The following is a 26,032-nucleotide window of genomic DNA, read 5'->3' on the forward strand; positions in this document are numbered from 1 at the left end:
AAAAGAAGACATTTAAATTTGTTGTCAACGGTCAACGGTAATTCAATTCAATTCAAGTTTAACGGACGCCAAATTGTAAAATATTTTAGATTTTAGAATCCCAATAAAAGTGAAACAAATATAAGACAGTGTTCTAACTAAATATTATCGTTAAAATGGAGAATCCATTATGGGAACGCGTTCTAATAGATTGGGTAAGATTCAGAAACATGTTACAGTTTTTGTTTATAATTTTGTTTCTGTTTTGTAGGTAAATTGTTTAAAACTTTCCAATCCTATTCAAAAGCTTGACGACCTCAGAGATGGTTTATTCTTTAGTAACCTTTATAAAATAACGTAAGTACAATATTGACATTTAACTCCGGTTTTTATAACTTATTTTTATATTTTCAGAAAAAAGTCCTCAGACATTGATTGTGATATACTAACATATATTTTTGATGTTTTAAACGAACATTATTCCGATTTTATTATTCACAATAAAACCGTTATACATCTTAGTGATCTCCCTAAAGATGATCTATGTGCTATTACTTCACTTTTGATGCACTACACAATTATGCATGACAGAAGGGATGTATTAACATCTCCACTTTGTTATAATCTTCAAGAATTTACCCAAATCAAAATCCGGAGCTTTTTGGAAAAAGTACAAGATACAGTTAATAATGCCGATCTTGCCAGGATAATAAGTAGTTGTATAGAAGACAATAGAAATTATAGCTGGATCTCTAGCCCCTTGCATAATTCATGTAACAGTCCTTTACAGGATGTATTGAAGACACCAGCTGTGAAGAGCACTAGATTGTTTGAAAGAGATAAAGAAATAGCTAAACTAAAAGCAAGTTTAGAATTGGTTCAGGACGAGAAAGAAATTGCTGAAAAGGACCTCCAGAGTCAAATTGAAAGGAACAAAAAGTTGGGTAGGTATAATAGTACTATTTTCTGTCCTTTTTTTTTTTTAACTTTACAACTATAGAAGTTTTAAATACTATATAAAAAATAAATTATTATAAATCTGTTTTTGTTATATATGTAGTTTAATGATCCAAATTGTTTTACTATTAAATAAAATAATAATTTTGAATTAACACTGTGTGAGTGAATCCCAATAGTTATTTTTTTTTCCTATTGGAAATCTGAAATTGTAGTTAAAGAGGTGGCACACAGAGCTTACACTAAATCTGCTCATCTAAATGTGAAACATTCTTGCAGTGTAAATCTCATAATTTTGCATCAATATCCTGTCAAGTTAAAATGTAAATGTTAAGTTAAAACTGACCAAAATTAACTTATAGTGTAGTAGTTGGAGAAGACAATTTGCCTTTTACAATATAATCTGCATCTAGAATTCCTTTTATAGTTTCACATAGTCTAATTGCTTTTTCTTTCCAGTATACCTTGTTTGGATAAAGTACTTTTCAAAAGCAAATTTTAGTTATACACCTTTTCTTCTTAATTTTTAGAAAACCCTGTAATCAGTCTCTGCTACATTAGCTACAAGTTTCTATTGGCTAAGATGTTTTTTTTTTTACAAAAACAAAGAATTTAATTTGAAAATTGAATTAACTAATTATGAAAATTATTATATTTTATATCACTTCTAAAATTTCAAACAATTTATCATTTATACAACAAGCCATTAGAGAAAGCTTTTGTAAAAACCTGAAATATTGGAAAATCTTTCTTCAAAAAATAATATTTACTACATTTGTTTGCAATTATCCATCTAAATACACCCCTACCTAATGCCTTTTTATAAATTCAGAAAAACAATTGGGCCAAAAAACTGTGGAGATATCAAATTTAAGGAGCGAGGTTCTTGAATTAGAAAATAGAACTCCACCACACTACAGGGATAGGGATTACAGGGAAATGCAGAAAATACTAAGGACCAAAGTTGATAGTCTTGAACAAATCCTGGAACAAAGTGACAAAGAGAACCTAGAGTTGAGAGAAGAAAGAGATAAAGAAAGAGCACAGGTTAGTGAGTCTATATAATGTTAATTCTTTCTTTTCGGTTTTAAATTTTTTTTATCATCATCATTTTGGCTTTACAGCCCTGTGTGGGTCCTAGCTTTCTCAAGAATTTCTGTTGTCATTCCTATCTCATCATTTCTTTTTTTTTTTTCTATTAACCCTTTCAGTCACTGTGTCGTCAATTGACGACACAAGAATTTTAACTTCGTTTAAGTAAATATTACAGTTACTCACAATTTTGTCAATTGACAACATCAAAAACGGGCCCTATTTTATTTAAAAAAATGCTAATATTCCTATCAAAAGGCATAACCTTACAAAAGAGTACCATAACTGGGAATAATTTGGAATTATTAACAAAATATATTTCATTACACTAAAAAAAAGCATGACCGAAAGGGTTAAAATGGTTACTTTTTTTCTCTATTTCTATTTGACACCATGGAATAATTGTGTAAAATCATTAAAAAATTATGAAAATTACTGGGTGTGTTTTTTGGAAGTCTTAAAAAGTTAATAAGGGGACATATTAACATTTCGTTACTCTAGACCAGTTCCCTGGACAAAGAAGAATATTTTTATTCTAGCAAAGAAGAACCTCATAAGTGTCACTATAAAGTTTCACATCAAAAATCAAATCTAGATGCCCAATCGAATTTAAAAAAAAATTAACCAAAGCTGTCAAAATTTCTCGTTTTAATGCTTAGAATTAATTGCTATGTGATTAAAAAAATCCGCCAGTTCTATTGGTCTTAGAAAGCTCTTATTTTCTTTAAATCTCTGTTTTTATAAACTTTGAAATGACAGACTTTGTTTTTCATGGGGTTAAAAACAAATCATTTTATTTGTTTATAAGCCAAAAAAAAGTATTATTTATGACTAAGATCTATTGATAAGTGAATAAAAAAATTGTTTTTTATCTATAATTCCAAATACATTTTTTGGGTGTGGAGCAATTTTAATTCACAAAATCTCTTTTAAGGTGATAGCTCTAGATCCTTCCAAAATGTCTTGAATGAAATTTATTTTCAAAAGCAAGACTTCAATTCCGAGATCTGTATTACTACTGTATCCTTACTTTACATTTATATTGGTTTTCTTTAGTCCATATTACTCTACTTTTTGTTCTATTGCATCTATTTGTATAATGCTGGTGTTCCTTTTTGCATAATTATTTTGTTATCTCGATACACTATCATTTTATTATCTTAAAATATATTCCTAATCTTCTACCTAACAATTTTTTCTGGTTCAAATAATTGAAAAAAAAAAAGTATCAAGAGATTGTTTTATTTTTTGTTGAAATTGTAAATATGTGTAAGCATGAATATTTTTAGGTAAAACAACTAGAAAGCCGTTGCAAGACTTGGTTAGAAAAATTTATAGATGCTGATAATAACTTAACATCAATTACAGAAAACTATAAAGAATTACAATTAAAAAATGAGAATCTACAGGCACATTGCCTGGAACTTGAAGCTTTACTTGATGAACTCAAACCAAAATCAATGAATGACACTATCATCGAAGAAAGTTTTCAAACTTTATCTCGTAGATCGAGAAGCTTGGGATCTCAAAGTGAAGGGGAAGATTTAGCTCATTCTGTAATAGATGTACAACTGAAAGAGCTTCAAAAAGAAAATCAGACCATTAAAACAAATTTAGACCATGTCCAGAACAATTGTAACCAACTCACAGATGAAATTGACACTCTTACCTTAGAAAGATCTGTGCTAAATGACGAAAAAATTCAATTAGAACTTGAGCTTCAAGCAGCAAATGGTAAAATTGAAGAATTTACCATGAATTACCAACAGCTTCACGAAAACTGGAAAATTTTAACACAAAATAAAAATTTCCTTGAAAAGGAAAAAGCTGGTTTAATAATTGAAAATCAAAATATGCAAAAATCAATCAATAACCTTACAAATGATGCAGAGGAGTTGTCGAAAGATCTAACAAAATGCAAAGAAGAAAAAGATCGACTTGCAGAAACAATAAACAATTTAACAGCTGGTAAACAAGTAATAGAAACAGAATTAGAATACACCAAACTTACCATAGATCAATTAATGACTAAGAAAAATAATCTAGACATTGAATTAGAAAAAGTAAAAGGAGAAAATCTTGATATGTTTACACAGAAGAATAACTTAAGTGATGAACTTGAAAAAACTAAAATATCTCTTAAAGAGGTTGAAGATGAAAGAACTGCTTTATCAGAAAATCTTGCAAAGTATAAAAAAGATAATAGCGAACTTGCTCTTGTACGAAAAGACTTAGAAGATCAACTTGACTCAGTGAGACAAATTGTAGAGAATTTAAATTCAGATTTACAGAAGAAGATTACAGAAATACAGCGATACTCTGAAGAATTAAATGATTTGAAGACTAATTATGAAAATATCCAAATGGCTTGTGCCAACCTTGAAGAAAAAAAGGTAAACCAAGAAGGTTTGATTATTACTCTTGAGGAGAAAAACAAAGAGTTATTACAGAATTTAGCAAATGTCATTGAAGAAAAATCTGTTTTATCTGATGAATTAAGGAAAAAGTCTGAGACTGTCATTAAATTGGATGAATCACTTAAAACCATGATAAATGAGAAAACCTCAATAGAGGACTGTTTGACAGAGACTATTTCAAAATTGCATTTATCTTCCACATTAAACTCTGAATATTTAGAAAAACTGGATATTGCGAACACTGAAAGTAACAATCTAGAAGAAGAAATTCGCAACTTGAAAAATAACAATGAATATTTATTAAAAACATACCAGGAATTAAACATGCAGTTTGAAAAGGTAACAAATGAAAAAGAAGGCATTAGAATTGAACTGAATACAAAAAGTACACTACTATCTGAAGTATCTTCAGAATTAAAGGAAATTAAAAATAATTTGGTGGATGTATCATCAAAATTGGTAGAATCATCTGAGTTAAATTCTCATTATTTGACAAAACTTAACATTTCAAATGCTACAAACAACAAATTAGAACAAAATATTCAAGTATTAAACACTGATATACAAAATTTGACAAAGAAATCAGAAGATCTAACAAGTGAAACAATAAAACTAAACAGCGAAAAGAAAGATATTCTTGAACAACTAGAAAATAAATGTGCGATAGTTGCAGAATTATCATCTTCCATCGAAGAATTAGAAAACGATAAATTGACTATTACTGAGGAGTTAGCTACAGTTATTTCTGACAATAAGGCACTTTTAGTGGACATAGACAAAATGAGACATGAGCTACATCAAGTGATAGTTGAAAAAGAGCAACTTTTACAAAGAGAACGTGAACAAAAATATGAAATTGAGCAGAAGTTTAAAAATTCAGAGATACAACTAAGTGACAAAGTTGCTGATAACATACGATTGAAGGAAACATTGCAAGACATCGTAAAAACCAAGCAAGAATTAGAAGAACAACTAGATAATACAGAAGCTGCCCTCAGTAAGGCAGTGCTTGATATAAACAATTTAACTGATGAGTTACATAAAATGACAGAAGATAGAAACAATATTATAAGCGAAAAGGAAAATATTTCTAATACTCTCGATACTGCACAAATATCTCTTATTAAAGTTCAAAATGAAGCACATATCCTAGCAGAGGAATTGGAAAGCAATAAAGAAAGTATTAGTCAACTTCTCACATTAAAGAACGATATTGAACAGCAACTGCAGGCAGTGATTACTGAAAAATGTGTAATGGAAACAGAATTAAAAGAAATTTCTTCAAAATCAGAAGAATGTTCTGCTTTAAACTCACAGTATTTGGAAAAGCTTACAGCTGCAATTAACGAAAAGGCTATTATAAACGCAGAGAAACAAGAATTGATAAATAAATATAAAGAATTAAGTGACAATAACAAAGTAATATCTAAAGAAAAGGAAGATGTTTTGACTGAATTGGAAAAAAATACTCAGTTAACTATTGAGATGTCTTCTAAGCTAAGTGAATATGAAAAAGATAAGCATGCGCTAACAAAAGAGATTGATAAAATAACTCGCCACACAGATGAATTGTTAGCGAATTTAAAAGAAAGAGAAAGTGACTTATTTGAACAAAATGCACATCTTAAGGAAGAACTGAACAAAACGATCGCAGAAAAAATAAATCTAAGTGAAAGTTACGAAACAGCTAAATCTTCACTGGATCAAGCTACTATTGAAAATAGTTTCTTCAATGAACAACTAAGAATTTTGCAAGAGAAGGAACATGACTTGCTTGAGGAAAATGCAAAAATTAAAGAAAGCCTTGATAAAACACTTACAGAAAAGGTCCAACTAAATGAAAATTACGAATCACTAAAACTTTTGCTGGATCAAACAGTTTCTGAAAAGCATATTTTGGATGAAGACTTAACAAAAACAGTAAAACAAAAAGATGAGATTTTGAACGAAAAAAATAAAGTACAGAAAGATTTTGAGAATTTACAAAGTTCTTATGAAGAACTTTCACAAAATATGCTTATAAAAGCAGCAGCTCTAGACATTATTGAAAAAGAAAGAGACGATCTGTTAGAGAGTTACAATGGGTTAAATAAAAATTTGGTAGATGTCATGGAGGAGAATGAATATTTAAATAGTATGATAGAAGATATCAAAGCAGCAAACACCACACTCTTTGAAGATGTTAATAGCTTAACACAAGCCAATGCGGAGCTAAACAAGCGAATAAATACATTATGTGATACTTTGGAGGAAACTACTAAATCAAGAGAGGAATTGTCAGACAAATTAATAAAATGTGAAAAAGAATGTAACGCTTTTCTTGTAATAAATAACGATCTTGAAAATCAGTTAAGAGAAGCTTTAAATAACAACGAAGATATTAAGAAATGTTCGGAAAGTATTTTATCAGAAAAACATAACATAACTGAAGAAATGAAAAACACAACCACAAAATACCATGATTTGGAAATTATGCATAAAAATCTTCGAGTAGAAAACAATACCTTACACGACAGTATAAGTGCCCTTAAATCAGACAATAGCCAACTTTCTGAGAAACTAGCTAAAGTAACGAAACATTTGGAATCAGCGGTTGAAGATTTTGCCACCGAAAACAAACTAATAACCGAAAAACTTAATGAAAAAGCAGAAGTTCTCCAAAAAGCGATCTTGGAAAAAGATACCCTAACAGAAAAACTTAATGAGAATGAAGAAATCCTCAAAAACGTTATTTTGGAAAAAGATAACTTGACAAGAAAACTTAATGAGAAAAAAGAAATCCTCGAAAAAATGATTTTGGAGAAAGATAACTTAACAGCGAATCTTAATAAGAAAGAAGAAATCATCGAAAAAGTCATTTTGGAAAAAGGTAATTTCATAGAACAACTTAATGAGAAAGAAGAAATTCTCCAAAAGGAAATCTTGGAAAAATATACCTTAACAGAAAAACTTAATGATAAAGATAAAATCATCGAAAAATTCATTTTGGAAAAAGATAGCTTAATAGCAAATCTTAATACGAAAGAAGAAATCCTCGAAAAAATAATTTTGGAGAAAGAGAGCTTGACAGAACAACTTAATGAAAAAACAGAACTTCTCGAAAAAGAAATCTTGGAAAAAGATACCTTAACAGAAAAACTTAATGATAAAGACGAAATCATCGAAAAATTCATTTTGGAAAAAGAAAGCTTAACAGCAAATCTTAATAAGAAAGAAGAAATCCTCCAAGAAGTCATTTTGGAAAAAGATAGCTTAACAGAAAGTCTTAATAATAAAGAAGAAATCATCCAAGAAGTCATTTTAGAAAAAGATAGCTTAACAGCAAATCTTAATACGAAAGAAGAAATCCTCAAAAAAATAATTTTGGAGAAAGATATCTTGACAGATCAACTTAATGAGAAAGCAGAACTTCTCCAAAAGGAAATCTTGGAAAAAGATACCTTAATAGAAAAACTTAATGATAAAGACGAAATCATCGAACAATTCATTTTGGAAAAAGAAAGCTTTACAGTAAATCTTAATAAGAAAGAAGAAATCCTCCAAGAAGTCATTTTGGCAAAAGATAGCTTAACAGAAAATCTTAATACGAAAGAAGAAATCCTCGAAAAAATAATTTTGGAGAAAGAGAACTTGACAGAACAACTTAATGAAAAAACAGAACTTCTCCAAAAGGAAATGTTAGAAAAATATACCTTAATAGAAAAACTTAATGATAAAGATGAAATCATCGAAAAATTCATTTTGGAAAAAGAATGCTTAACAGCAAATCTTAATAAGAAAGAAGAAATCCTCCAAGAAGTCATTTCGGAAAAAGATAGCTTAACAGAAAATCTTAATACGAAAGAAGAAATCCTCGAAAAAATCATTTTGGAGAAAGATAGCTTGACAGATCAACTTAATGAAAAAACAGAACTTCTCCAAAAGGAAATCTTGGAAAAAGATACCTTAACAGAAAAACTTAATGATAAAGACGGAATCATCGAAAAATTCATTTTGGAAAAAGAAAGCTTTACAGTAAATCTTAATAAGAAAGAAGAAATCCTCCAAGAAGTCATTTTGGAAAAAGATAGCTTAACACAAAATCTTAATACGAAAGAAGAAATCCTCGAAAAAATAATTTTGGAGAAAGATAGCTTGACAGATCAACTTAATGAGAAAACAGAACTTCTCCAAAAGGAAATCTTGGAAAAAGATACCTTAATAGAAAAACTTAATGATAAAGACGAAATCATCGAACAATTCATTTTGGAAAAAGAAAGCTTTACAGTAAATCTTAATAAGAAAGAAGAAATCCTCCAAGAAGTCATTTCGGAAAAAGATACCTTAACAGAAAATCTTAATACGAAAGAAGAAATCCTTGAAAAAATCATTTTGGAGAAAGATAGCTTGACAGATCAACTTAATGAAAAAACAGAACTTCTCCAAAAGGAAATCTTGGAAAAAGATACCTTAACAGAAAAACTTAATGATAAAGACGGAATCATCGAAAAATTCATTTTGGAAAAAGAAAGCTTAACAGAAAATCTTAATAAGAAAGAAGAAATCCTCCAAGAAGTCATTTTGGAAAAAGATAGCTTAACACAAAATCTTAATAAGAAAGAAGAAATCTTCCAAGAAGTCATTTTGGATAAAGATAGCTTAACACAAAATCTTAATATGAAAGAAGAAATGCTCGAAAAAATCATTTTGGAGAAAGATAGCTTGACAGATCAACTTAATAAAAAAACAGAACTTCTCCAAAAGGAAATCTTGGAAAAAAATACCTTAACAGAAAAACTTAATGATAATGACGAAATCATCCAAAAAATCATTTTGGAAAAAGATACTTTAACAAAAAAACTTAATGAGAAAGAAGAAATCCTCGAAAAAGTCATTTTGGAAAAAGATAGCTTGACCGACAAAGTAGCAGCTCTAGAAAACGAGTTAAAAATTAAAGACAAAACAACTTTAGATGAAGAAACAAAGTTTGAATGTGCGATACTTGAACAGATGGAAGTTGCCAAGCAGCTACAAACAGAGAATGTATCATTATCTGATAAATTAGCTGCATTAACAGTCGAGAATGAAACAAACTGTGCCAAGCTCAATGAGTGTACAGAAAAGATTTCTGAAATGTCCGCCTCTTTGAAAACGACACTAGAAGAAAAAGAAAATATTTTCAATAATTATAAAGATGCCGAAGACAAGTTGATTGTATCACAAAAAGAAGTAGATACCATCACAGTAGAATTGAATAAAGTAACTCAAGAACTTAACCAATGCCAGCTAAATATTGAAGAATACATTTGCGAAATACAAAAGCTAAAATTAGACACCACAAGATTAACAACAGAAAAAGAACAGCTTGATGAAACCATTAAGAAGGTTATTGAAGAGAAATCCGTAATATCGAAATTTTTCGACCTAAATAATAATGAGCTGCAAAATATCCAGCAAAAACGTGACGAGCTCTTAGAAGCCTTAGAACAAAGTAACAAGATAGTGAGCAATTTACAGGAAGAAAAGGAACAGCTACTGGCGGAGATTGAAAATTTAACCAAAGTGAAAAACGAATTCTCGGAACAGTTAGATAGAGTCTCCCAGGAAAATGCTGATGCAACTGAGAAAATTCAAAGTTTGTTGAAGAAAAATTTCGAAACATCCGAAGAACGTAGAAATTTAAATGAAAAAATTGATCAGTTAACAGGCGAAAATGCGTATATGGTAGGTACACTTACAACCCTATCGCATGATTTAGACGAAAAAATTAAAAACGAGACGATGCTAGAATCAGCTTGCAAAACTCTTCAAACACAATTAGACGAAAAATCTGAAATCTTGGAAAAACTATCAGAAGAACACAAAGATATATTCGATATTGTAGATAAACTTTCTCAAGAAATAACGGATATGAAGAAAACCATAGATTTGCTTTCTGCGGAAAAGATGCAACTCACGCAACAAGTTAGCGATCTTATGGATCAAATACGAGATTTAATACAAGAAAAAAATAAACTGATCGAATGCGTGGACCTAAGCGCTAAAGAACTTCAAAAAGTAAAGAAAGACAGAAACGAGATACTAGAAGGCCAAACCAAAATTATGAAAGAAACTCAAAGCAATTTGATCCTCGCCCATCAGAGCTCCATAGAGATCAAAAATGACCTGATGAAGAGAATAGAAATGGCCGAAACAGAGAAAGAAATATTACGTAAGCAAGTAGAACAAGATACTAAAAAAATACAAGATACCTATATGTCTGTAATGACTACTAACACAAAATTGGAGTTAGAAATTATTAATCTAAGAAAGAAAATCGAGGATAAAAATCAAAAACTGAACGAATATGTACAAATTAAGGAAGCCTATGAAAAACTCTTGGAAGAAAATAATAGGCTTATGACAGAGGTCGATACAATTAAATACAAGAGGTCTAGAGATAGAGAAGAATTTGTAAATTTGTTGAAAAAAGAAAGAGAAGACGCAACTGCCAGAGAAAGCAAGAAAGTGAAAGAAGTACGAAATGAATATGAAGGAAAACTTGAAAAAATGAAAGAGAAGATGGTAAGTACTATTCTTTAATAAATATTTTATAACAAATCAGTTGTAGTGTTAAAACTAGTCCTGTTATGTCGAACTAAGGGCGTAGCCGGATAAGAATGACAAAATTGCCCCAGCGGAAAATTTTGCGCCACATAAATTTGCGCTTAACTTTTTTGTTCTTTAAGATAGCTCTATTTGTGTTAAAAACTATTAAAGATACATTACTTTTACAAAGAAATGGTATACTTGTTAGTAACCTGTCAGCTGCATAATAATTCTCAGTTTGATATTTGTGCGGTAAAGCACTGAATACCTCTAGATAAGCATAATTCATAGTTGATTCTTATTAAAACAACTTAAAGATGATAATGTAATATCACAAAATACTTTGTTATACATCTTCTTCTTTAGGTGCCGTGTCCGTATTCAGACGTTGGCCGTCATCGTGTTTATAATTTCCCTTTTCTATCGCTTCTTAAGTTTTCTCTATTGTAAAATGCTGAAAACCCAATGCAAATGCAGTTTATGCAAAATGGTACACCACCACATTCTAGAGAGAAGGCAGTTAGAACATACTTAAATACAAGTTTTCTGAACGTTGGATTGGTCGTGGTAGTCATATTCCTTGGCAATGTGGTGAGATATTGATATAATTATTTAATTCATAAAAAATCCGAAAAGAATATTTATTATTCATTACGTAAATTGTTTATCCACTTTTATTAGGACAAATAATAGAAACTAGAGCACAGGTATTGAATAACACATATGTGTCTTGTTTCATAAAACTTTTATATATCATAAACAAAAACATCATCGTTGGCCTAATAACCGATATTTTTATAAATATAGTAAACACACGGGCAATTTAGTTTAGCATAATATTAGTTCGTTAGTAAATAATAATAGTCCATTTGTTCGAGATGTAATTATAGTTACTCGTAAGCGTAACATAATCATATAAATAAGTAATGTCATCGATAGGTTATTCCGTGTGTATATAAGTAACCAATGGACGAGATACATCACAGTTTAATACATTATTTAACCTCTGCGACAAATACGATGTAGTTCCATAATATACCATAAGATTTGGATATGTATCCAAAAGAATATATTCATACATTATACATTATAGCCACCAAGTGGCCCAGAATTAATCCAATTGATTTGGGTGTATGGGGCGCATTAAAATAACGTGTCTATAAGAATCCCATAAATATTCGCAACCAACTATGGGAAGAAATAAATACTGCAGCAGTTTCTTTAGAACCAATGATGCTATTTAATATGAGAGGATCTTTTATGGAATATATCGACAAATGAATTAAAGAAAATGGTGGACATATCAAACACTTACTTTGACAAAAAGTTATGTTATTTAGTTTAACTATTTCTTAATTTGGTTTGTAAACAAAATGTTTTGATTATGACTTTAATTTAACATAAAACGTAAAATGTTTGATGTAAAATTCTATTATTGTTATTTTGTCAAATCCTATTATTAATTATCCTGCTGATATATTTATTTTATTTAATATTTCGTTAACTATTAACTTTAGTTTAAGGTATTTTATACCAAAATTCAGAAGTATTAATGTTTTTGTCTATTTTTCCTTCGTTGCCTGGAGTAATTGCTTTAAATCAGAATTATGCAGCTGATTTGTAAAATGCGATTATCTCGAAAACTGTTTAGTTTTGAAGTTATTAACAAGTATACCTTTTTTTTGTTAAAATAATGTATCTTTAATATTTTTTGTCCCAAATATAGGTAACTTAAAGAGCAAAAAAGTTAAGTGCAAATTTATGCCACATATGTAGCGTATGTGGCGCCCTCTATCAGTTACATCAAAGTGTGCATCAAATTATAATTTCTCATATTTAAAAGTACCCAGTTGTAAATTTTTATACATAAATGTTTACAAACATGAAAGTTATAGCAAAAAATGAAATTTTAAATTTGCACTTTAACACCCTGTATCTTTCTTAATATCAACATTTTATTAAAGCAATTTGGCTTAAATCGTAATATTTTAAAGTGTAGAATCTACTGTTTCTTTTTGTAAAATTACTTAAGGACCACCCTGTATATTCATTCATTCTGTTCATATTTTTTGTTATTTTTTTATAGGCGTTTGCAATCTGACAAGCGAGAGCTGGCGGTTTGCGCGTAGAACAAATTGAAAAGTGGAAGGGATTGCTTATTTCAATTGCTGTCGACTAGGAGTTCACATCGTAGCGATTAGTGCTAGATTTCTGAGTTGTCTCTGATCTCTAGTTGTCAAGCATTTACATTTTTATTTGGAGTGGCCCTATATTATAAACTATTATTTATAGCAGGAAGTAGCGAAGAAATACACTCCAGGATTGGCCAAGCAAGATCAGCCACCAGACAGCTACACGGACTATTATGGAATAAAAAAATAACAAAAGAAAATAAAAGAAGAATCTATAAAACAATAATAGAAAGTATTGGGCTGTACGGCGCCGAACTCTGGTAAATAAACCAAAGAAACAAATTAAAAATTAAGGCCATGGAAATGAACTACTGGAGACAATGTTGCCAGCTCACTAGACTTGATAGGGTGAGAAACGAAGATATTCGGAGAGAAATGGAAATCGATCTAGACATAATAGACACAATCGAAGCCAAAAGACTTAACTGGTATGGACACCTTCAGAGAATGCCTGAAAATAGATGGCCAAAAAAAAAATAGAAGAATGGACTCCGCCAACTAGAAGAAAACGAGGTAGACCAAGACGATCCTGGAGAGACGATGTCGACGATGCAATGACCGCCAGAGATTTAATAACTGAAGATTGCTTCGACAGAAAACGCTGGAAATTAGGATGCGAGAAGCGGCGCCAGCTGTAGAAGACTCGCTTGTTATATATTACTGTTTATATACCTTTGCACCTAAGTGAGTTAACACTTGTTACGTGCAGGACTATCATTTATTTTAATTATAATTTAATTCAAAAATTGGTTAAAACTTTTGCATCAATTGTCTAACATAATAATATGGTAAGTATACAACGTATATCTACTAACGTAATTTTCAGATCCCAACTAAATTTTGGATACGGCAACTACGCATTTGTGACACCCGCGATTAAGTACCTCTCCTATCTCTCTTAGAATAGTTACTTTTCTATTTTCGCGCAGCTCACCCGCCAGCTCGCGCTTGTCGGATTGTAATATTTTCAAACGCTCAAATCAATTTGAATTTCCCGCCAACTCTCATTTGCGTTCAAATATTTTTGTAGAACTCAAAAAACCTGCCAAGTGGCAGATCTATCAAAATATTTTCTTTAATAACTTGTAATACCCACAAACCAATTTTCATAAATATCGTGTGACTAGTTTCCCATATATAGATAGTGTAAACTCGTCGTGGTACACCCTGTATATATAGAGGAAAGATTAAAGACATTTCACTCAAGACAAGTGGAAAAAGAGTAAAATGTAAAGGTTCTTATGATTCGCCTGGTGTGTTTCATAAGCGTATGAGTATTGATACAGTTTGTATTCCCACTCATATCTTTGGGTGTTGACTACAGACTCTATGGCTCGTTCAGCATTCCATATAATGGAGGGTAGAGTGTCCGCCATTTTTAAAATCCCCAACTCAATGGCCTACCGACTTAAAATATTTTGCATCCTAAAAATAGCTCGCTAGTTTTTCAAGATAAAACTTAACTTTGAAACATATTCTTGTATTAATTAATTTAACTCTATGCCTACAAAATTGTATAGTTTTTTATGATAAAATTCGTTTTAAGATTGTGTCGATGTGATTATCAACTTTTTTGTTTTAGTTAAAACTGTACAGAGAAGAAGTTGGCAAAGAGATGATGAAAGTGAAAGCAGAGCAAAGTGAAAGTGTAAGTTGTACTTTTTTAATATGCCATTGTAAATTTTTTCAATTGGTAAATTTAACAAAAATTATATACACTTGTATTCATTTGAAAAATATCAATATTTCAGAAATGCGACATATTAGAAAGAAATGCCGATACTGGTCGATTTTTAAATTTAGTTTTGCTTTTATTTTGGATAATAGAAACTACGATGACGTTATGACGACATAGATTTGTTTTTTTAATAGAAACCTATATTTTTTGTCTAAATTAAATAGACAATGACAATATATATTACTATTGCCCTAAAGTAAGTAATTTTTAATACAAGGTGTTAAAAGTCAAATAATTAGACAGTTTCAAGAATCTGTGTTTAGATTATGAATCAGTTGCATATGAGTCTTGGACTTACTTACAATCAGTTCTCCTACGGAAAGGTCACTTAAATGCTAAACTACATAGTTTATATATATGTATATATATATATATATATATATATATATATATATATATATATATATATATATATATATATAATAAGCATACTTAAAGCTGAATTAGGCTGGGATGCTGTTTGAATGTCATCAGGAATGTCATCATTCTTTTAAGTTATCAAAAACAGATCTGAGTCGGTTTTGTAAAGTTCAAAAAAATTTTCCAAGATGGAAGATAAACAAAATTCCAAATTAGCACTAATATTATTGAATGATAGACATTACTATATACACCATCTCGTCGTCGACTTCAAAGCAGCTATGACAGTGTGAAAATTTTGACATTATATAATGCAATGATAGACTTTGGGATCCCACCTAAGTTAGTTAAGTTGACCCAACTAACAATGTAAAACGTAAGCTCAATTGAAGGAGAAAACTCTACGTTCTTCGACATTAATAACGGTCTAAGATGGGGACGCGCTGGCGTGTCTCCTCTTTAATATTGCCTTGGAAAAGGCAATCAGACAATTAAATATTAGAATGAATTGAAATATTTTTAATAGATCGATGCAAATTCTCGCGTTCGCTGACGATAAAATTGTAGTGGGCAGAAGTATGAGAGACATGGTGCAGTGTTTTACAAGGCTTGCGGACGCGGCAAGTGAATTAGGACTTGTGGTAAACGAGAAAAAAACCAAATATATGTTGGTAGAGGACGACCACGAAGGAGATAGATTGATGATGTGGAAGAAGACCTACAGATTCTAAGGGTCAGAAGATGGAGGGAAGTTGCCAGGAATCGACAGGAGTGACGACTTCTTTGTGAGCAGGCCAAGATCCACAACGGATTGTCGAGCCACTGATGATGATGATATTACCGACGGAATACCATGTGAAGACTTTAAAGGCTATTAATGAAGGCTCTTCAGCTATTTTTTGTATGACCAATATTTGGACGACGAGGTCCAAGAGGAAGAACATCGTGTTTAAAGAACCTCAGAACCTGGATCGCGAACATTTTTTACTGATAGACACATCAAGAAGAAGTATGACCAATGGTCTTCCCCATTTGTCTGTAGATTTACCAGTTCGTTTTTTAATTTTGTGGTACCTTCCTTTAATGTCTCGGGTAAAACTTCATCATCGCCAGCACTTTATTATATTTTTGTTTGTTAAAGTGCACAATCGATTTCTTCTATTTGGATGTCAGGTATTTCTTTAGTATAGTACTGCGAGTACAAAAATTGATCTGTTATCAAAATCAAATTTGTTTTTATAAAAATATATAAATTAATTAAATTTGTTTCAGGTATGCTTTGTAAAAACTATAGAAGACCTCCGAAACGACCTATTCGAAGCGCAACAAAAATTGCACTTGTTGGAAACAGAACGGGACATGTTGCGGATCAAAGAGGCTCAAATGAACCGAAATATCCAAGCTTCTAGAGAATCTTTGCGATCAATGCCCGATGCCCGTGACTCGATTAGAAGCAGTGTCACGTCGTTGCGTTCAATTGGTACAAATAACAACCGACTTGAAACGGTGCAAATGGTCCAAAGAGGAAAGAGTACTAGTACTTCCGTGTTGCCAAGACAGACTAGAGAAGTGGAAAGAAAAACGGTAACGTTGCCTCGAAGGGTAGCTGAAATACAAGAAACAGTTACCATCTCGAGGAGAACGTCGCTGACTAATGTTCCGAGTATGCCAATGGAAGATGAAGATGATGACTTCAATAATAAATATTTAGCCGATTTAAAGGCCGGACATTGTGTGATAGGTGACAGCGGAAGACAATCGAATGTTAGATTTTCCGAGTTAGCTTGGAGAAATTCACTGGTGCCTCCTCATTTAAAATCTTCATATCCAGCTGAAACGCAATTTGCTAGCCCCTCCAAATTTAAGGAAGACGATTTGAAGGTAAAAATTTTTTATAACATTAGATATGTCTGCATGAATTGATATTATGGTAAAATCTGTCAAGTGGAAATTATTATTACATTCATTTAAAAATCCCAGGAACACACCCAGGAGCAACTCGGCGAGAGAAAGCATTTCTCCCCATTTACGATTTCCGTGTGCGTGTGAAAGTTTTAATTGAAAACACATTCTTTTAGCATACGTTAATTTTTTATTTCTTTTCCCTCTAAAATTTTTTCCACATCTTCAAAGACTTATTTATAAAAAAAATGTGTGTAATGTGAATGGATAAACAAATTGTCAACATTTTACACATTACATGTAACATATCAAATGATGGACAGTGTTTGAGGCACACAAAATGAACGAGGCACCGTTGCTCAGAGTCGGAAAAGATGTGGGAGTGGTTCTTTAAATATTAGTACACAAATTAAAATAAAATTGGGGGGAAAGAAAGGAATATAAGATGATAGCAACTTTTTTGATCAGATCTAAGTAAGGACAATGACACTAAAGTAAATTCAACTTCCAAGCTACGGACGATGTAAACAAATACACGCTGGAAACACGCGCTTGTTCAGGGCTGTACTAATAAATTAAAGATACAATATAAATCACACAAACAGGTACAGATTATAGTACACATATTTTTTAAATATAAAAATGATTTAGAAACTAGATCGAGAACTATTAACCACAAAATAAAGTATGTCTGACGCAGTTTTTCCATTTTTCCATGGTTATAGCAGATATAGCTTCATGGAAAAAAATTTTTAATGTCAGCTCATACAAGATCTATTGGATTGAACTTGCAGTGATACGGTGGCAACCTTAACACTGTTCTATTTGTGCTTCTTACCATTTCATCTACTATGTACTTATTATATTCGCCTTTATGTTGTTTAACGATTTCTAAAAGTTGCACTTTTAATAGCGTTTCTTCAAAGGGGATGTTTTTTAGCGAAGTCAATTTTAAATATCTGCCTTTTTTGTAGCCATAATGGGAATTTTTTTCAATTTTCTGGAATGCCAAGGGGCATTGTCCATCACAATTACGGCATTTTTTTTCAGTGTTGGTAAAATCTTTTGGAGCCAACTTTCAAATGACTTCCCATCCATCTCCTCATGATAGTCTCCAGTTTGGCTCGATTCAAAAGCCCACAGTGCATCTAGAACAAAACCATTCTCACTTTTATTTTATTTTGAAGTACCTGAGGGATTTTTTAAGCCTGTCGACAGCCCATCCACAGATGCACGTCTTGCAGAAGTCACAGAAGCATCACATGTTTCGTCCAAGTAATCAATTCTATTTTCAGCTCTACATTGTCTTATCTTTTGCAGATAATCTATTCGCCATAGTACAATTTTATTTCTGTCGAGTAGCAAACTGTTTCTTCCATGGTTTTGAAATTTAAAATTAAATTTTCGTAAGAGTTTGCAAAACGTGGTTCTCTTAAAATTTCTCATTTCAGTCTCAGTCATCATTATTTACATCCCTTAGAACTTTGTCAATTGTAGGAACTTCATTAAGGAAGAAATATTGATAAACCTTTCTTCTAATACCCTACTAATAACCTTCTAATGTGTGGTTACTTTTATACTCTTTAATGACATTGACACTTTTCGAACAAACCCTAACTTCTTGAGTAGACTGGACGGCGAAACGGTAAGGGCAAACTGGATTTCCCATCGACTCGCCTCGAACTTTGTTTTTATAGCATCATGTGTCATGACCTAGAAAAGACTTGAATGAATAGCATATCAGTAATAAACATATTTACCGTTTTTGGGTCAGAATTTATCGTAACAATATACTTACAGGAATTATTTTAAAGTATGCTTTTGTATTGGCAATAAATAAATAAGTTCTTAAAAAAATGCTTTAGACTATCAACACACGACCTATCGATTAACAAATCAACAGACCAAAAGACAACAATAACTATTGTGACTCTTCATTTGACAGACGACGGAGCGGAAAACGAAGTGAGTGCCTGGTAGCCCAACAGACATGACTAAGATAGTTGGATAATTTATGGCCAATAGGAAGGCGTTCGTCACGTGCAGACTCAAATATCACCCGGTGACTTGTATTTATTCTGTCCGTAGCTTGACGTTGAATTTACTTTAGACACTCTATTGTTGAGATGAACAAAATACTGTGTAATTGACGATGTGTTGTTATAAATACTGCCAATGATGTTGTGATCTACTAGAAAATCAGTGCTAGGTGTGATTCAAATCTCCGAAAGAATAATAATGCTAAAAATTTAAGCACGGAACTGTAATATTAATATGATCCAAGTCTATACTCCCACAGCTGATAACACCGAAGATGAGATCGAAAAGTTTTATTCAGAATTCCATAATATAATCAAGTTAACAAAATTTAGAGATATTACTTACATTTTAGGAGATTTAAATGCAAAAATTGGAGTAGGTACAGTTGAAAATATAGTTGGACAGTTCGGATTAGGAACTAGAAACGAGAGGGGAGAAAGGCTCATAGAATTCTGCCAAGAAAAGAATATGGTAATTGTCAATACTTGGTTTAAGCTTCCTAAGAGAAGACCTATATACATGGACGTATCCTTCACATACAGAAAACCACATTGTCAGAAGTCAAATAGACTTTATACTCGTAAATAGCAGATATAAAAACTCTATAAGCTCAGTTAAAACTTATTCTGGAGCAGATGTTACCTCAGACTACAATCCGTTAGTTGCTGACGTGAAAATAAAATTAAAAATAATTGTACTCAGAAAACAACAACCAAAAGTTAATGTAAGAATGCTAACAAACGAAGAAATAAAAAACGAATTAAAAAATAATGTGAATGTTAATATGCAAACAACACTAACTGACAACAAAAAAATTATGGATGTAAATAAAAAGTGGTATAATATAAAAAACACATTACTGAAACCAGCTCAAGAAAGTTTGATACAACATAGGTCAGAGGCTAAAAAACAGTGGATGACAGAAGAAATACTATTAGATGGAAGAAAGAAGGAAATATAGAGGAAAAGATCTAAAGAAAAGAATAATTAAGGAAAAAATATAAACAGCTAAGAAAATCTATTTGATGAAACAATGTAAAGAGATAGAAGAACAAGAAACAAAATATGATATGAGAAATATGCACAAAAAAATAAGAGAAGTGACTGGAATAGGTCGAAATAGACAGCAAGGACACATAAAAGACAAAAAAGGAGTACTACTAATAGATTTACCAGAGAAATTAAGACGATGGGAGGAGTACGTTAGAGAACTTTTCTAAGATGAAAGAGGTGAAATGCAGAAAATACGAGAATTAAATTCTTTAGAGAGACAGAAGATCACGATAGATGAAATCAAATATGCTAATCAAAAGCTTTAAAGACAATAAGGCAGCTGGATTAGATGAAATACCAGTAGAATTGTTAAAACCAGTGGAAGAGGATAAAACGAAGTACATGCTAATTACAAAAAGACCACAATGAAGCCACTCCTAACGTGCAAAAATCTAAATTTGGAGATCAGACTACGTACCATTCGCTGTTATATATTTTCAATATTATTATATGGAGCGGGGACGTGGACATTCAAAAAATTCAATCTAAAAAGAATTGAGGCTTTCGAACGCTGGTTATACCGCAGAGTATTAAATGGACTGATAGAATTACAAATAAAGAAGTACTGCAGAGAGTTGATAAAGAAACAGAACTAATCCACGTGATGAGGGGACCAAAATATGAAATTTTGAGACTCATTATACAAGGAAAGATTCAAGGAAGAAGGTCTGTTGGTCGAAGGCAGAACTCATGGTTGAAGAATCTACGTGATTGGTATCAATGCAGATCGATTGATTTGTGTAGAGCAGCAAGAAAATAAAATTAGCCATTATGATTGCCAACCTCCGTAGGGAGACGGCATTCTAAGAAGAATGATGTTGTAGTCCTTAGGTCCTTAGTTTAGCAATTGATCAATATATTGAAAATGACACAGATTTTGATAAAAGTTAAAAGCATTATGGTGTGTCATGGATGCCTTCAATTGTAAATGAAGAAAAATCTGCATGATTTCAAATATGAATGGTTACTTTTGTTTGATTTTTATAACATTTATGCATTTGTTATATTTCTATAATTCTACTAAATAAGTTTTTTTTGTTGTATTGTTATAAAAAAACATATTTAATGAATTAATTGACAAAAATACCAAAACAACATTTTTTAAATTTATATTTTCTACCTGTTTTCCCTTAATTTCATTATTTCCATAATGAGATCCTCTTACCTTTTCTTCTTAATTTGCCGAAATATGTTGATAAAATTTATATTAATATTAGCATAACAATTGGTTATTAAACAATTGTATCAAATAATATATACTTTCAGGTTGGTAACATTTGCCTCGACGATAGTTTAAGTAAACTTCTTCCCGGAGAAAAGCCTCGTCAAAAGAAAGACTTCGGAACCACAACATATAAGAAGCCAGGTCCTCCAACGCCTAGCAAAAACGGGGGAAGGTTATCTTTACAAGGAAACGAAGTACAGCCATTGCCTTTAAGGGAACAAAACGAGAAAACCCCTACGAAGAAAGTTCCTACACCTAGTAGGATTAGAGCACTTTTCGGAATAAGTAATACCCGGGATAATTCTGAGGTAAATCTGGTTTAAGTCTAGTAAACGTAATCTTAAAATGCAGTATATCAGAAAGAAGCTTTTTGAAAGATCATTGCGATTCTCTTTGCATTTATCCTTATGCGCGGTTACCATGATGTTTTGAAGCGCCAAAAACTTTATTGTCTTTTGGGCAGTGTGAGCACTTGTATTGTCCTGATGTAGGATGATTCGTCGTCGTGTGTTGCTTTGTCTGAGTTTCTCGATAACTTCTGTTAAACAAACGGTTATATACCAATCAGAAATCGTTTTCCGATCTTCTAAAGCAATTGTTGTCACATGACCAGATTTTGATACAAAAGTTTCGAACATTTTCTTTGACAAACTTTGAAAACGGATCGCTTTTGTTGGTTTTTCCTCATCGTGAAACACCCACACAGCGGATTGGCGTTTATTTTCCTTAGTCTCCACAGTTGCAGTTTTTGTTCTAAATCACTTTTATCATTTTCAACTAACATTAACGTCACCAGCATAATATATTATATTAAGCTCCTGGGAATAAAATATCACCATAAAAACAATCACAGGGTGTTAAATTGGACGAGCATGATACAAAAGATCGCCACTCATAAAAATTACAGTTCGGAACAGATTGGTATTGGTATCTTTAATGCTAAAATCAGAATCAGTCGAGTTCAGTAGTTAAAATAACTAACTTCTTTTCAAATAAAAATGTCCTCTATATACATAAAATAGCCGTTATTCTGGAGTCCCCTCGAATTCGGACGGTGACCTGTGTTGACCCTTCTCGAATAGGACGGAACTCCAGACAGGTACTTAGCGGATCGGAGAACCTCCTAGAAAATACTTGTTAGAATAATAAAATGTTTACAGGTTAAATACGAGTCATATTTATCGTAACAATATTCTCAATTTCGCTTTTGCATAATTTGACAGCGAATTTTAGTGTTCTAGTCATTACCCATGATTTGTAATAACTTGAATTATTGTTATTTTAATAAAAACTGTTTTATTTACAGAATCATGCTGTTACCCCAAGAACCAAACAAAGGTTGCGTATTTTCCGCAAGCCGCGATAATATTAGTATTATTTAGTTTTAACACTACTTTTCTGATAGTATTTTTTTATTTTTATATTTTTGTATAAATTTGTCTAACAATGCTTTAATATATTTTTAATAAACTGTTTCTAATTAGCTCGTTTTTTTCCTTAAAAAATTAGTTTAGTGTTATAGTTGTTATCATTATTGTTGTTGTACTGTAGTGTTACAGTTGTTAAATATCAGTGTTACAATTGTTCAAAAATAAGTTTTAATAATAAATAGAAGAGAAGAGAAAATTTATTCGCAAATCAACTCAGAGATCTCAAAAGGGACTATCAACTGGTTCAAAAATGACTTTAAATTAACTATAGAGAACAAAATGTTAATATATGAGCTACGAACGAAATGCAAATGCGCAAAATATCTTCCTCCAGGAAAAAGATTGTCATAATATCTAATACTCATTTAGCCATTAAGGTAAACACCTTAGTTATTGTAGAATCTACAGAGTTGGAGCTCTAAGAAATGATACAACAAATAAACGTCAAGCAATTATGGATCTCAAAAATTTGTCAACAACCATGACTGACGATCAACAATCTCAAAACAAAACATCATACTCTGCTGTGCTTAATAATACTTCAATTTAGTTTCCTTCTAAGAATCAATCAATTTTATTTAATGCGCTACCTGATACTAAAATAGAAGAGTACTTAATAGCTCTTGGTGAAGTTGTTGAAGTAACAGAATATGTATCTATCTCTCCAGCAAATCCTTGGTTGAAAATTTTATGTCCAATTCAGCAAAAATAACAATAAAAGGCGAAAATCTAAAAGAATGAAGAATAATAACTCCGAACGAAAGACTGTGACTCTGTTTGCCCTTCTATTCCACACTCTAATAGAAAATGAGTTATATCACCTTTAACCTTCCTTAGAATAGGTAGTCAGCTCCCAGAATATCAACACGTCTTGAGTTTTAGAAGACAAACATATATTCAACCACTTGTAGATATAGACCTACCTTCTTAATTACATATGAACAAACTTCGTATCGCATATTTTGAAGTTTAGATAAATCTTCATGTTTTATCTGTTAGCAAACATATCACATTGCAGCAAATTGTTCAAGCAATAATCCACATAATGATTCCACTCTTATCGATCACCAACCACAAGAATCCTTCCAGTCTATCAAATTACCCTTAGAAATGGAACCAGATCTTCCCGTCAGTAATTCTAGTACCGAACCTACATTTAACTAAGAAACAGATACGAATTTAATATCTCCCGTATTTATGGAAACTAAACTTCTTTCTTTTACATATTCCCATCCGTAAACAAACGCACGTGAAAGCCAAACAGGGTCGTACTGAGGTATATTATATGATTTTTAAAAATATTTACTTTTGAAACTATTAGTGTAAGAATTTCTTGAAATTTAATCACTGTGACCAAAATTTAATGTTCCATTGAAGGAAAATGTGCTAAAATAAAATATTCATTAACTGAGAGATACATAACAAAGTAAACATTTTGAATAAAAAAGCAACACGCTACAATTTGAATTTAAACAGAATTGCAAGTTTGGATCTGTAACATGAGAATCCGTCTGGCTTAAGGCAATAAATTATATTTAATAACCTTTTGACGAATGAGAGGGCGAATATCAACATGTGCTCATGTTTACAGATGGGAATTTGCTAAATGAATAAACTTTATATTCTATAAAATTCGAAGTTGTATCGTCTTCTCACTCCATTGTCATTTACTGCTCCATAGATTCGCCTTGGTACGTTTCTTTCGAAACATCCTAACACTTTTTCATTATTTTTTGTTCAGAGTTCAGAACTCTGAACCATATGTTAGGACTGGGCGTATTATTGTTTTGTAGAGTTTTATTTTTGTATTTCACGGTATAATTGTGGATTTAAGGAGATTGAGCCGAAAATAGCATCTGTTGGCCGTGCAAATTCTGCGGCAGTATTATTTTCAGTGTTAAGGAGCGCTCCCTTATTCGTTCACTGCTTTGATGATGTCGTTTTCTATAACAAGTGGTCGTAAGATTTGTGGTTGCGTGCTTATTTGTAATGTAAACAGCAAGGAAATAAAGAAGGAAAAAATTAAGAGGTAATTAGCCTAGTAAAGAGTAATAATTATTCAAGTAATTATTATATATTCCAAATTAATAAAGAATAAATTCGACACAGTTTTACGTATACATTTCAAATTAAAAACAAAACAATTGACCTAGTTTAACACAAGCCTGAATGTTTAAAAAATTACGACACTTAGACCTTGTTGGAAATTAATACAAGGTACGAATTGTTAAACAAGTGAGAAGAATTGAGCTGACTAAGAAGTTTTTACATAGCGTGATCCAGTTTAACACATGGAATACGTGACATAAAGAATCTAAGGTACGGAGTTGGCGATACATAAAAACGGAATGAAGTGGGTCAGAGAGCACAGCAAGAGCGCGGCGCCGAGAGTGGCCCGACGCCAGAGGGTTAGTGGGAAGTGGTCACGCCAGACGCTCCACGCCATAGTGTGGAGATCGGACGATACGCAGACAGTGGACGCGTTAATTAACTCGACGGGATAGTGGACGCATAAGTGTCGGCAACTGGAGATTCGAAGGTTCGCAATCTCAAATCCCTGTAGACTGGAGGCGTATTCCCTAGCTAGAGCCTAGATACGCGAAGGTAACTAAGATCTATATACTAACCCAAGGTATATCTAATAATACGGAATTGTGCGACCTTTAATTCCTTGCTTGTCTCTTCTCGTCTCCCTTCGTGCCTGATCGAACATTTTCGGTCCTAACTGATATTTTGTAGTGTACTGTATAGTTAATACATCGTAAACTCGAAATTTGTTTTTGTTATTCCTAGCCGTTACAGGTCGAGACTAGAAGAGATACACATTTCGCTTATGCAGTGCTCCGGCTTCTAACGTAAGCCCATAGCCTCTCACTCTTTGCAGGACCTGAGACAGAGAAGTCCTTATCCCCTTCCTTTCCAGAAAGATTTTCCTACCCTCTTGTAAATCCGCGAGGGCGAAACCAGTCAGTCCAGACTAGTGGAACCAGTAAGCCTTGCCCCGCTCGCAGGGATAAGTATCTCCTAAAAAAATTGTAGAGGCATTGATAAGGACATTGAGACAGACGTCTTCTACAATG

General features: G+C 31.9%; 1 protein-coding gene across 1 annotated transcript; it reads left to right on the plus strand.

The window, feature by feature from the left end:
- Nucleotides 1-22,999, plus strand: LOC140434186 (uncharacterized). The gene is made up of 9 exons (XM_072522267.1): nucleotides 1-194; nucleotides 251-336; nucleotides 394-923; nucleotides 1,769-1,983; nucleotides 3,318-10,988; nucleotides 14,787-14,852; nucleotides 16,575-17,183; nucleotides 21,564-21,830; nucleotides 22,829-22,999. Exons 1-9 carry the CDS (start codon nucleotides 156-158, stop codon nucleotides 22,886-22,888), a joined length of 9,543 nt encoding a protein of 3,180 aa, XP_072378368.1. The 5' UTR covers nucleotides 1-155; the 3' UTR covers nucleotides 22,889-22,999.
- Nucleotides 23,000-26,032: the final 3,033 nt, after the last annotated feature.

The sequence above is a fragment of the Diabrotica undecimpunctata genome, chromosome 2 (assembly GCF_040954645.1).
Source record: "Diabrotica undecimpunctata isolate CICGRU chromosome 2, icDiaUnde3, whole genome shotgun sequence".
NCBI classification, from domain to species: Eukaryota; Metazoa; Arthropoda; class Insecta; order Coleoptera; family Chrysomelidae; genus Diabrotica; species Diabrotica undecimpunctata.